The sequence below is a fragment of the Heliconius melpomene genome, chromosome 5 (genome assembly GCF_056956725.1).
Source record: "Heliconius melpomene rosina isolate 202511_hmr_F chromosome 5, ASM5695672v1, whole genome shotgun sequence".
NCBI lineage: Eukaryota > Metazoa > Arthropoda > Insecta > Lepidoptera > Nymphalidae > Heliconius > Heliconius melpomene.
This window is the reverse complement of record NC_140393.1, coordinates 962,103-976,390: the sequence shown is the minus strand read 5'-3', so window position 1 is coordinate 976,390 and position 14,288 is coordinate 962,103. Positions and strand designations below refer to the sequence as shown.

At 37.1% G+C, this 14,288-nt stretch overlaps 1 protein-coding gene across 1 annotated transcript; it reads left to right on the top strand.

Annotated features, from left to right (window-relative positions):
- Positions 1 to 3,806: 3,806 nt before the first annotated feature.
- Positions 3,807 to 6,446, top strand: LOC146538792 (uncharacterized). Its single transcript, XM_085186157.1, has 4 exons — positions 3,807 to 3,980; positions 4,346 to 4,535; positions 4,797 to 5,014; positions 5,185 to 6,446. The coding sequence occupies exons 1-4, from the start codon at positions 3,866 to 3,868 to the stop codon at positions 5,886 to 5,888; spliced, it is 1,227 nt and encodes a 408-aa protein (XP_085042283.1). The 5' UTR covers positions 3,807 to 3,865; the 3' UTR covers positions 5,889 to 6,446.
- Positions 6,447 to 14,288: the final 7,842 nt, after the last annotated feature.

Here is a 14,288-nt window from a genome sequence, read left to right as displayed (position 1 = left end):
TATACTTTTAACATATTTCAATAACTAACTAATTTAGAAGTTATTTTATAAATTGTTGCAATTATCAGATAATTGCAAGCAAAGTCGTTAGTAACGAAATCGAGTGCAAGTAAACATTATACAAAATAATAACTGATAAGTACTTAGGTACTCTTTCCATTACCAATCACAGAATACACGCACAATCCAAACAAATAAAGTTATTCTTAAATCCAAAAGAATAATTCGCCGTAAATTCTTATAGCATGGTAATTTGTACACAAAGTGCTACCCTCATCAAAAACAGCTACCTACAGAAATTTCAAAGATGTTTGAAAATTATACAAAGTACGCAGCGATTACCTAAATTTCGAAACGACTCGCCTCCATTTTATACTGGACCCAACTAATTATGGAATTTGAGAAAACTTCGCCTCTCAAAGTACTGAAAGAGTATTATAATAATGTCGTTAGAAAACAAAAGTTTGGGAAAGCGTTATACGTAATGTTTGACGGAATGCTATTCTTTTGCGTCATTGATTTTATTTTTTTCTTTAATTATTTGATCACCGCTTCACCCTGGAACGCAGAAGTCTCTAGTTGGTACTCGTTACCTGGTGAGTTGAGTGGGTCAGCATCTCTTACAAGAGCAAGGAAATGAGGGAATTCGTTTTTCACTGTACCTCTTAACCGATTCGCTTGAGTCAACTTATTATATATGATTCTTATTTTTATAAAATTAGATAGACAAAATGAATATATATTTTATTAATTATTAATAATAAATGCCTCGAGAATTCGGCAGAAAATTCCCAGATTCCCTCTGGCTAATCTGCCTCTGCTCGTTAGGTTAACGTAAGTGGCAATTAAGTAATCCCTCCAATCTTGTATACTAATTTGGCAAATACAGTACGGATTAATGGATGAATATTTCAATTTTCAATCCAAACTCTATAAAACCCATTGAAAACTATTCAAATCGGACACGTGCACACAATTATAGGCGTGTAAACACTCGACAATGATCGGAAGATTCTGTTTATTTTGTATGTCTGTATGTAGGTATAACTACGTACGTAGGTACTTATAAAAAATATTTATGGAGAAATTGATTTAATCATAAAATCTGTTTATTTTTAATTTTCGTTCTTCAATTTCCACCAAATTATGAAGGCATTGCGTGTTGAATAGCGAAAGTAAACGCCGCGGCTTGCCAGTGCGAAGAAATTAAAATATTAAATATTTCATTTATGTCAAGTGGGTATTAGGAATCTTTGGTTCTTAAATATGTTTTTATTAATATAATAACATAAAGTGAATATTGGATCGTTATGGTATAGGAGCAAAAGTGTACGATTGTAAACACAACGGCTGTGGGTGCGAGTCTCATTTGGGGAATATATATTTTTTCCATTTCATCGTACCGGTAATGAGTTAAGCTCCGCCACTCAAGACGCATTGCTTCGAGAATTCGGTGGTAAGTGGGAAACGAAAGTATCCTAATGGAAACCCAGGTTCCTTATGTCTAATTTGCCATGTGCAGAATAGATCGTAGTTAAAAAAATGTATATACCTACTCCGTATAATATACGTATTATTAATAAAAGATGAACTCCCAACTTCTGAGTAACAGCAAATATGATCTAAAACATACTCGTACGATCGAAAGAGTACTATTGGATCGTTCAAACACTGTTTCAAGTTTCATGCAAATATATACAGAACTACTAAAGCTTTACTTTTACCTTCTGCAAATCTAAAACAACAAGGGAATATCCGATTGAATGTTTTTATTTTTCGATATTTGTTACGCAATTGCTCCGAAAATTATGATTTTTTTTTTCGTAAGCGTCACACTATATCATATAAGGAGATAGAACGTAACGCTATAATCATTCATTTTAGGACCATTTTATTTATTTATTATGAAGAATTTAATATTTATTTCAGCAATTTAATATGAATAAAATTCCTTAACATATCTTAATTAAAATGTTTTTATAAGATGAAAATGTCTTAGAAAACTTGTGCCATCCTGAAATATATTTCTATTTTTCATAAAATCAATAACACACTACAATAGCTTTAAAATTAAAACAAAAAGTCAAATAAATACCTTTGCAAAGTAAATTTACAAATGTTGTTAAATCCTGGTCCTATTTCTGTTGCTACCACTTGACTGAGATGAAAAACACGCGATCTTTGATAGTCAACGGACCGTTAAATGAGTAATTTACTTAAGCTTTTTTACAAAGCGGGCGCACTGAATTACGATATGGAAGCATTTTTCATATAATTTTAAGATTTATAATGAATTTATTATTGTTGAGCCCATAGTGGCCCAGTGGACAACTTTTAAATTAAAACGAGATGGTTAAAGGTACGTTCAGAAGAGTAAATTATTGTCTCGCTCTGGTCAGACAAGGTATATTCTCAAGCCTCAGTATATTATTTCTTAACATACTGCAGCGTTAAATTCCGCTACTCAACATGCAGTATCCTAATTTCGGACAAAAAGCGGAGAGAACTTAGGTTAGGCTCAGCCACACAGACAGCATGGCTTAACTCTGTACCCCGAATTCAGCAGAGTAGGAAGTGGGAACCTGGTGAGTAAAATAAACCAAAACTCGACGGCTTAGCATAGCATCTGGCATATAATGATTAAACTAAATAACACAATAACAAACTTAGCAATCGTATATCAGATTTAATTGTGACAAATCTTCATCTGGCGCTGGTCCAAATCTAGACTGAAGGCTATGATTAAACCACCATCAACAGTTAAGCATTTCTTGAGTTACAATCTGCCAAATAAACGCTTGGACGCGGTCCAACGTTTTCGAACGTGTTAAGTATCGTTTTCTATTGAACTTAAATCGTTGAACACGGTAGGTTTGGTAGTCTTTTGTTATTGGTATACCAAAAAAAAGTTGTAATGTTATAAATTTTTTAATTGTTTATAATATTTTACTAATAATTTAATATTTTTCATTATTTATATTGTAAGTTTTCAATTTGTGGCAAAGGGCCCAATAAGCATGGGAAAGCTGAATTGACTTCTAATGAATTATTTTTAATATTATAGTATTGTTTTTTTATCTGAAATAGCGATACACCATTTTTTTTGTCTCTAACCCTTTCATTAAGGGAGTTATAAACAACAACCCTTAACATTAAAATTTATTTTCGCGGTATCTATCAAAAATATCTTAATTAAATTTAAACTGAACTTGGCTATCTATAAGCTTATTATTACATATTGTTTTTAGAATTTTAAACATTATAAATTGTACAAATATTTAATTTCTTTGTTTAGTGATCGAACCCACGACCTCAATATGTCATCAATCTTATAATATTAAATGTAACAATTTAATTTTTGGTAATTCTAGCCTTCTAGAAACGTGTTTTAATAATACATGTGTTTCCACACTCGGGCTATAATTTAATATCGAATACAGCTAAAGATTACTTAAAGCGTCAATCAAGCACACCACCTCTGTTATTAGAACGTATAATAAATTCAACACGATCAAAAATTCATTATTAAAATTGGAAATTATTAATCAATTGTTTTTGAGAAAATTTTCTACTTATAGCGTTTCAGAAGTGTAGCTAATGTATTCGTTGTTATACAGTTCATGGTAATATAAGGCAAGTGATCGCCTTTTAAGTTTTGTGGTAAGAAAGACCGTAAAATGACATATTATGTTATTTAACTCTCGTGGAATTAGTATTTAAAAAAAATATATAATAAAAAAAGACAATTGCTGTGTCGTTCGAAATTCCGTCAGAAAAACTTTGTTAATTATTGAATTGTCCTTAAGTCAAAATTTGTTTTACATTTTACAGTTTTCCTCTCAAAATATTTTCTAAAACAACAAAAATGGACCAAATCCGTAAATTCGGCTTGGAATATTGCGACCTCCCGACCATGCTGTGGAACGTGTCCATCATGCTGAGGATCTTGACACTAAATATCGACAAACGGAACACTAAACGTAGGAATTTGTTGTTCTGTGTAAAGTTTTATTTATCTTTTTGTATCACTCATATAACAGGGTACGCAGAGGGAACCTAAGGCTAAAACAAACCTGTTCCCACTTTTTGCCCAATTTTTGAGACACTGCCTGTAGAGCAGTGGGAGTAACTCCGCGCTTAACAGCAGAAAATGAAAATAAAATCATTCCCCCGAATGGCAAGCGAGCCCACGACCATAACGTATACATTTAGGCGCTGAGCTACTGCGAACTACTTAAAACGAAATTTCATAGATTTTATTTATTGAGATTATTCATTATTTTTTTCAATTGTATTTTTTGAAACTTATCAAAATGGTGATATCACACAACTTATTTTATTTCAGGTATACCAACACTCTATTATATATTCACCGCAGTGGCTATAACGAGTTACATATACGTTTACAATATATCCGTGGTATGGTATTCGTTCTTCTACTGTCGGACCACACCTACCTGCTACAGACTCTCATCTATAATAGTTTTTTCTTTGGGCGTAGCGAGCTCGATCGGTGTATGCAAGCTGTTCTTTATGTATTTGTATGAGTAAGTTATTTTTATCTCTGTTAAGTCGCTATCTTGCAGCGTTGAGTTTAGCCAATCGAGATGCAATATTTCGAAGAATATTTCGCAAAGTAGAACCAAAAAGCGAGGTTTTGACAATTAGTTTTCTCTGCCTATAAACAAAATATAGTGTGAAGCTAAAAAACATAATTTTATATATTTTTTACTATATAACTTTAATACTTACTTATTTTAATATAATCTAAGCTGCTAATATTTTATCTTCCACAGAGATAAGATAAGAGACATAGCAGCTGAATGTCTATTATGTGATGCGAAAACAATTCCAGGCAGTCGTTTTGAAACTAACATTCTTAAAACTATGAGGTTTATTAAAAAGAGAGCCATGATCTTTTGGATTGTCATCATCTCTAATGGTGTAGTTTATTTTTTGAAACCTTTGTTAATTCCCGGTCGTCACTTTCCAGAGGATGATTTAATTGTTTTAGGTAAGTGTAGGACACAACCACGGCAGAGCTTTTCAATACTAAATTTATATTACACAGAATAAATTTAATATTTGTAATAATATATAACGAAATTTTGCAATAAATTCATTCATTTCATTCACTCAAAATAAAAAATCAATATTTCATCAATTTTTATCTAATTTTTACAGGCTTAGATCCCGTCCTTGAAAGTCCTAATTACGAAATAGCATTTGCATTGACCACCGCCGGTATATTCGTCACCGTTTACTTACCGTCCAACATTACTGGTTTTCTAATAATAGTCACAGGATACATCGAAGCCCAAATTCTCGCTTTGAGTGAAGAAATAATACAATTATGGGTAGATGCAGAAAATAATTATATTAATACTGTACCAGTTCACAATGAAGAATTACCACGTCAAGAAAAAAATAAGGAAAAAGCTATAAATGAATTTATAAATAATCGTTTGAAAGACATTGTTAAAATACATATAATAAATATAAATATTTTTCATCAGGTAGAAGATGTATTTCGTGGGGCTATAGCTATAGAATTTACGTTACTCATGATAAGTTTAACAGCTGTTCTTCTCGGTGGTTTAGAAAACACTTACATGCAAATACCGTTTGGCTTAATGCAAGTCGCGGTAGATTGTTTTACAGGTCAAAGAGTAATAGACGCGTGTGTTACATTTGAAAGAGCTATATATTCATGCCAATGGGAAAATTTTGATGTTAAAAATATGAAAATTGTCCTTTTGTTACTACAAAATTCTATGAAAACGCTTAAGTTATCAGCTGGTGGATTATCAACACTGAGCTTCCCTTGCTTCATGTCTGTGCTTAAGTCTATTTATTCTGCTTTCACTACTCTTCATTCGACGTTATAAAATTGTTGTTGATACTTGCTGAGTTTATTTATTTATAAGAGCATCGTTGCACTATAGCATAGCAAGTATTTGTTAGTTGATAGTTGTACCTAATGGTAGTTGTTGATGCCATACCCTTTTGGGGGAAGTAGTTATTTTCATTTTCCCGATTTGATTTTTGTTTTCTGTATGAATTCAGGGGTTTTTTTTGGACATAACATGTTTATTTTGAAACAAATTTAACAAAAATGGTATACAATCAGATCTCAATAATTTTCGACCTTTATCTATACCCCTATTTAGGACTTTTATTAAAAGATAATCAATATTACTGCATTTTCATTTATATATAGACACATAAATAAATATTTACATTTAACTTTAAAACAATTTTCTATATACATACAAATATCAAGCAATTAGAATACATTAACACCTTATGTCCAATACATTTATTATTTATGATACAAACCATTAAAACTACGTACAAGGGAGCTCACTTAGTAATTACTTTATTGTTCTATTTCTAGAAACTAGATACTTGTATTATTATAGAGAAGTAAGTTAATTATTTGAATATTCAACTAAAATTATTAAATGAAAATTGCAACAGTAAAAGTTTTTTATTATAACAACTCATATACCTGCTTGTAATAAATTATTTGTTAACAGTATGGTGGAAAGATCTGTAACTAACCGGTTTATAAGAAGAGAAGTAATATACACTTTACATTAATGTACAACAAAAGTCGGATATTCTAAAAAAAATAATAAAGACATGAAAAGGAAAAGCGTTTTTTCATTATAAATTGGAATGATTTTAAACGCATACCTAGTTTTTTTAATATCGCCGAAATACCTCTTTAAATTAGAAAATGAAATTCTGCTTACTTATTTACTTTGTTATTAAAAGAATCCTCTACAAAAAGATTCGAAAACATTCTGCTATTTTTCATTTTCATGTAACTCTTTTTTTTTCAGATTTCTTTATCTAGATCCACACTAACTTTTTCTGCAGCTTCGCTCTTATAGTGGAGATAGGCGGAAAGCTGCAGGTAGGCCATTCACCAGAAGGAACGAAGAAGGAAGCACGTGGAAGGAAACCCCTACGAACCGAAACCGAACCGAAATTGTAATGGAGAGATAGTTAGTTACCTTATGAATTAATAAAATCTGAAGAACAGAGATTATTACCATTGCTACCTAGAAGTCCTTGTTACCTAGAAGATTATTTGAGTTATGCATTTACGATGCTTATAACTAAATAATACAAAAATGATAGGCTCAGTGCGGACCTATTAATTATTCTCATTTTCATAATTTAGTCACATGAATCGATATAAATAGAGGCTACGGTAATATTGACAGTCATCTTGTACAACACCAAAGTGCAGCCAGTGTCTCAGTGCAGTAGTTAAAAAAAAACTTATTAAAATTTAACCTATCATTTATTTAAAGGTAATTTTTTTCTTCAATCATTTTACTTTCTTTTCAAATGTTTCGAAACTTATTATATTTGAGTCGACTGTATTTACCATGACTACGACTATATGTACTAATTTTTGTCGTATATTGTTCATAATTTGCTTTTTTCCTTTACAGATAATGGATAAAATAAGAAAATTTGGACTAGGTTATTGTGATTTGCCAACGTTACTCTGGAATGTCTCCATCATGTTGAGACTGCTGACGCTCAACATAGACAAACGGAATACTAAACGTAAGATGATTGTTTAAGGTCATCGCGGGGTCAAGCAATGGGACAACGTTTGATTACAAAAGCGAGGCTTATGGGATCAAACGAGAAAAAATATTATATTTCAAATATATTCACATTTAGACGAGAAGCGCAGCGTTAAAACTCGCCGTTATTCAACTTGCAACGTCATCCTATGTATATATATATATATATATATATATATATATATATATATATATATATATATATATATACGTTTATAAACGTTATATACATAGGATATATATATATATATATATATATATATATATATATATACAGGATGGAAGAGGCAGCGCTTCTTTAATTGAAACTGCATATAGGGTAATATATTTCAAACCCGAAGCTAAAGAAATTAATCAAGATGCCTCAACAGTTTGGACGTAGGATTTTTTTTTCATTTCACGATTTTTCTCCATACCTGTATTTCGTGTGACGCACACATACACATACTACTACAAAAATACTACTACTAAGCGTTGCCAAACTTCTACTTTTCATTCGCCAAAACATAACCGAACGAGAAAGAACGATATCTCGCGTTAATTTTCACGCAATTATCTATTTATTATAAATCTAAATAACGTTCAAAACTCTTATTAAAATTGTTTAATAAAATCCTACTTTAAGTCAATTTATTATATCACCTTTATTATGAAATTATTTAGAAATAATGCATGGTTATTGAACCACTTACAATAGATAGGTACTTACATTTAACATTAGTGTTACATCGTCGTTGTCGCATTCTCCTTTTACTACCACTAATATTTACATCATAAGTAATATTAAAAACTCAACATTTGTTTGAAATGTCTTAAAAGAATATATGTTTTGATAGTACACTCAAATACTGACACAATAGTTTCACATTTGAGAAAAATACTCAGTAATCACATCATCACGATCACGAAACATTTAGCACGATTTTAGAAATTCGATTAATGATAAAATTAATATTAAACAATATCCAAATAATTTAAAACACTTAACAATTATTCAACGTATAAAGTCGAACAAAATTATGTAAATACAACAGAACTTAGCCATTCCGCGGCTAAGTTCTGTTCTTACACAGATAATTAAAAACATTGTAATAGTTGCCATTAACTAAAATACTTACGCATACACTATTAATTTTTTTATTAAGATTTTCATTATTATTTATATTTGTATAATTATTTTGATACCAAATCGTATAAAAATTAAATATTAAACGAGTTTTATAATGTTTCACGAGAGCCTACGAAAACTCAATACGAAATAAATTAATATTTAGTAATTATTTGTAAATAGTATTGATAATTTTATTAATTATTTTAATATCAAATCATGCGTAAAAAGTATAATTTACATTTATTATGAATTATAGTGTTATATTAAACAATCAATCAATATTAAAAATTAATTTTGTTATCTGCACAAAGACACACCGCTCACGCCGCACCGATTACCGGGGATTCCCATAGAATCGGTGCGGCGCGTACATTCTGCGCAATAGTAGTTGGGTCGGACTACAGCTGAATGCTATTTACTAAACCATATAAATACAACGGGTTATGGGCCCAGACCACGTCGTAATAATAATAAAAAAGATTGCATCAATCGTAGAAAATTAGAAATACTGGCGAGATTAAAACAGCGTTACTTCACGCGACGCTTCGGCGCTGGTATTGACATTTGGAGGTTAAGTTGCCGGGAAGGAATAAAAAAGAAAAACAAGCAAAAAAAACAATCACGATGGAAGGGAAACAGCACAGTAATAAAACTGGAAGGAGTAAAAAATTGGAATGCTTGGAAGTTCCAAACCATAATACTACTACGGGGGGAAATTGTGTCATCATCATCGTCTGCATTTATGGTAAAAAGAAATGCTACAATTAAAAGAAATATTAAATGTTTCAAGTGTAATAATATGGGTCATTGTCGAGCTGAATGTAATGTGGACAGAAAATGTAATATTTATTGTTAAAAAAAAGTGAGAAAAAATGATAATTGTAATAATTTTGTAAACATGTTAAAAATGAGTGTTAGTTTAAAAAGGGAAAATAAAAAATGTGTTTGTAGTGCAACAAAAGTAAAATTAAAAACTTTATAGAAATATTCAATAAAAGTTTGTGTAAAGTGTATTCCTAAGAGTTGCGTTAATTTAACATCACCTCGCCGCCGTTGCCTACATACCTACGCTAGTTGCTGCGACTCAATTTCTTGAATGAAGCGTTTGTGACGTTGCCGCTTTGACAGGTAAGTGTGTGCGTGTTTATATTATACTTTACAAATGGCGTTTTATTTTAAAACGATAATTTTATTATTTATTTTGTTTGAAAAAATAACTTTTTCATTTTTGGGAATTATTTTTTTTCTGAATTATATTAGGCTTTTATAGAGTAGTTAAAACTGTGGTTTCATTTAAAGTGGTGCTGTCAATTCCACCCTGTATATATATATATCTTATAAAAGAAAGTCGCTTTTCGTGTCTGTCTGTTGTTTCTAACTCTTCTTCTTCTAAACCACCCAACGGATTTTGATGCGGTCTTCACCATTAAGTCGAGTGTTTTTCGTAGAAGGTTCATATATAGTTTATTATTTGTACATTCTTATGTAAATTAACATAAATACGATAAATGTGTATAAAGTCCTACCCGTTGAGACACTTTCGCGCATGCGCTGCTCTAATGGTAAGTACTACATGAAAAAAATGTACTGGAGTATTGTTCCTCTTAATAAGATCTACAAAAAAGCCCGCGACAGCATATTTTTATATTTTAAGGATAACGTGTAGCGATCATATTTCTATCTAAAAATAGTAACTTCAATATATTTTTTATTGTGAGGGATATTTTTCCATAATGGTATTTATTCTTATCCTTTAAAATACTATTAATTTTCTACGTTAAACGAAGATAAAATTTGCTTTTTACAATATTTCGAAATTGCGAATAGTTTTACAGAAAAACGCATTTAATTGTTGACACATCAGCTGTATGTTACTCAAGTTTCACTTATCCCTTACTCTCAGCATATAAATAAGTACATTAGTTACGTTGGCCATTTAATGTAGACCAAAACTGTATTTTACTGTTTTTCATTTTAATAAGTACTTTAGAAGTTGTTACAATATTTAAAAAAATCCTTGCTGCGAAACGGCTCGCCACTCGCCATGCGTCCGACGTGCCCGGATCAGCCTGACTTAACAGTCAGGCAGATCCGGGTAACCCTGCTAAGGATCAAGTACTCATCACTACCAGAAGAAGACCGGACCGAAGCAAGCTCACCCGAACCCGAGGACCACACCAAGAAGCTCTCACCTTATTTATGACCAAATAAGGAGGAACTTCGCCCGCACTTGCCTGTGCGGAGGGGAACCCCTTCCCCTTGGACTCCCTGCCCGGACCGAGATGGGCAGAAGGGTTGTGAGGACAGTCAACTGCTGCCACCTCCCGTGCTCATAGGAATGAGCAGCCACCAGCCGCCGCGTGCGGGGACACAAGCGTCCCCTGCTGCGGCCGCAGCCACCGCCGCAACCAGCGGCACCCGGCCCCCGCGCTACACTGCGCTGTACGGCGTACCCGTGCAGGCAATGGACCATGGGACCACGTCGAGGGAGCCCTCTCTCTCCGCGGCGCAACCTGGCGCGCCGTGCCTCGCGGGATCGACGCCCGCACCAGCCGCCTCGCCTGCCCCAGGCCAGGCACCCAGGGCCGCACGCAGCGCCCACCGACACCAGGAGCCGAAGAAGCGCTCCCCCTCCGCGCCCCCCAGGGTGCTGGACGACGCCATGACCCCGCAGTCATCACTGAATAGGGACATGGTAGCTTTGGCAGAACTCAAGCGCAATGGTGCGCTGAGTCGGGAGCTGATGGAGCACATGGCCATGTTCCTAAACGACCGTGCTCAAGCGCTAGACCAGGCGCAGTCGCAGCCCATTTACCAGACCCCGGTGCGTCGTCAGCGCACCGAGGACTATGGAGATGCTGACACCGGAAAGCGCCACTGCCCGGTGACCATCCAGAGCGACCGACCAGACGGAAGAAGAAGAAAAAGAGATGAAGGGAAAGATATGCCTCTTTTGGACCCTCATCCTGCAGCTGCCACACCCGTGACCATGACAGCAGCCCCAACCTTTGCTGATGCCACTCGGAATTCAAATACCAACATACCAACGGTACCCAGCGCAACACCAGCAACTACGAAGCCGCCAAAAACGCCACGCTACCCGCCCCTAGTGGTAGAAGAGCTCCCGAATTGGACTCAACACTTTCGGGCGCTAAAGATGAAACTAGGACGTGCCCCGAACGCGCGCCCCTTTGGCAAGGGTGTTCGCTTCTCACCGGAATCCGTTGAAGAATACCGCGTAATCCAGCGGTATCTCTCCGACTTGGAGAAGTCGGAACAAATCTCGTGGTTTTCATACGCTCTACCGGCGGAAAAGAGTAGGAAGATTGCCATAAGAGGGCTGCCGGTCACGACGACTCCCGACGAGATAAGCGAAGCTCTCCGAGAACTCGGCTTCCAGGCCGAGTACGCCCGATTGATCAAGGCGAGGAAGGGCCGGCCTGGATGCATCTTCCACGTGACGCTCACTAACACCCCGAATCTGATACCCGGCATATACCAAATTACTGAACTACTGAACATGCCGGGTATCAAGGTAGAACCCTGGAGGAGTAAGCGGGGCCCGGCGCAGTGCCATCGCTGCCAGGCGTTTCGGCACTCTAGCCACGGGTGCCACCGACGCCTGGCCTGCGTGAGGTGTGGGGAGGAACACCTCGCGCGCGACTGCCCGCGCCCGCTCGAAGTACCAGCTACCTGTGCGAACTGTGGCGGCGCGCACCCGGCCAACCACACCGCCTGCCCACAGTTCAAACGCGAACTGCGCAACAAGAGGGCCAGCACTGTAGCCCTCTCCCAAGCCGACACAGCACGAAGGGCGAAGAAAGCCGCCGCCCCCAGAATGGACGACAACCAACCTCATGGCACCCGCTAACCCGCCCTCTAACAAAGGAGGAAGACGGCCAAAGAAAAGGGGAGGGAAGAGAACGAGGAGGCAACAGGAGCAGGCCGGTGCCTCGTCCACCAACCCCCCGCCTCCCACTACACGCACCCCCGCAGCCGCAGCCCCCGCTGCAGGCACCACCGCAGCCACAACAAGCACACTGCAGACGCAGGCCAAGGCGCAGCCTGCACTCATTGCCATCGACAGGGCTCTTGACACCCTCAAAAACGTTCTCCTCGCTCTGAGGGAAGGTCAAGACCCTGTCCAGTGTGTTATGGAAGGAATGAAGAACCTGCTTACCATTCACATCTAAACTGAGAATCATATACTGGAACGCCCGGGGGCTGCGAAGGAAGATGCCCGCCCTCCGCTATATCCTGCGCCAACACAACGTCGACGTCGCGCTGGTGAATGAAACCCACTTGCACCCGGCATTCTCCGCTAGCATCGCAGAATACCATGTCCTGCGGCTGGACGCCACCGGTGAGAACGCGTTCAGGGGCCTCCTCGTCGCGACCCGCAAGAATCTGGTTGTGCATCCGCTGCTCGGTTACGAAATCGACGGCCCTGACGAGCCCACACATTACTCCGACAACACCAGACACGACCCCACGACGATCGACTTGGTCGTGCACAGGGGGTTAGATGCAATAGACCTTGAAGTAATATCGGACGCCTTCGGATCCGATCACCAGCCTGTCCTTGTCTCACTTGAGGGCAGGCCGACCCTCGCCAGGGGCCCGCCGTCCGGTGGTCGGATCTGCTGGGAGCGCTTTGAGGGCGCGCTCCACTCCATGCAATCCCCATGCAACGAACCCCTCATCGACGCAGCAAGTATCGACCGCCTTGAAAGCGCCATAGTGGGCAACATTAAGGACGCCATCGACACTGCCACCACTCCACCTAGCCAGCGCGGACTCCCTCCCACACCCAGGTGGATAGAAGATCTCATCCAAAAGAAGAGAAGAACCCGCAAGTTGTGGCAGAAAAACAGGGACCCTGCCACAAAAATCAAACAGCCAAGAAAACTATGGTCTACTATTGATTACATTGCCCAATATAAACAAGAAAAAACCACAAACACCAATTTACTGGCAGTACGAACCACTCCACAAGAGTCAGTAAATCATGTGAACAAGTATTTTGTCAGTATTGGACAAAGCTTGGCAGAGGTCATCTATAGTTCAAAACAATTTCAAAACACATCCGTGATTTCACAGAGCCAATATTCCACCGTATCATCTTTTGTTCTGCTTGACACCGATCCCACAGAAGTGGACAGAATACTAATTGGTCTTGATTCAAACAGCGCCCCGGGTTGGGACGGTATTTCAACCAAATTTTTGAAGATGGCTAGAGCATTTATAGTCCCGTTGATCTGCTCGCTGGCTAATTTATGCTTTCAAAAGGGTATATTCCCTAAAGTACTTAAGCGGTCTATAGTGACTCCTGTGTTTAAGGGTGGGGATAAAACCGACGTTAATAACTATAGGCCTATATCAGTTCTGACTTCTATCTCTAAGATTGTGGAAAAACTCTTGAATAATCGACTGATGGGATACCTGAACAAGTTTAATATCTTATCCAGCTCACAATACGGTTTTAGGAAGGGGCTCTCTACACAAGATGCCATTTTAGCACTTACATCTCTTATTGTTCAAGAAGTAGATAAGAGTAACAAATGTCT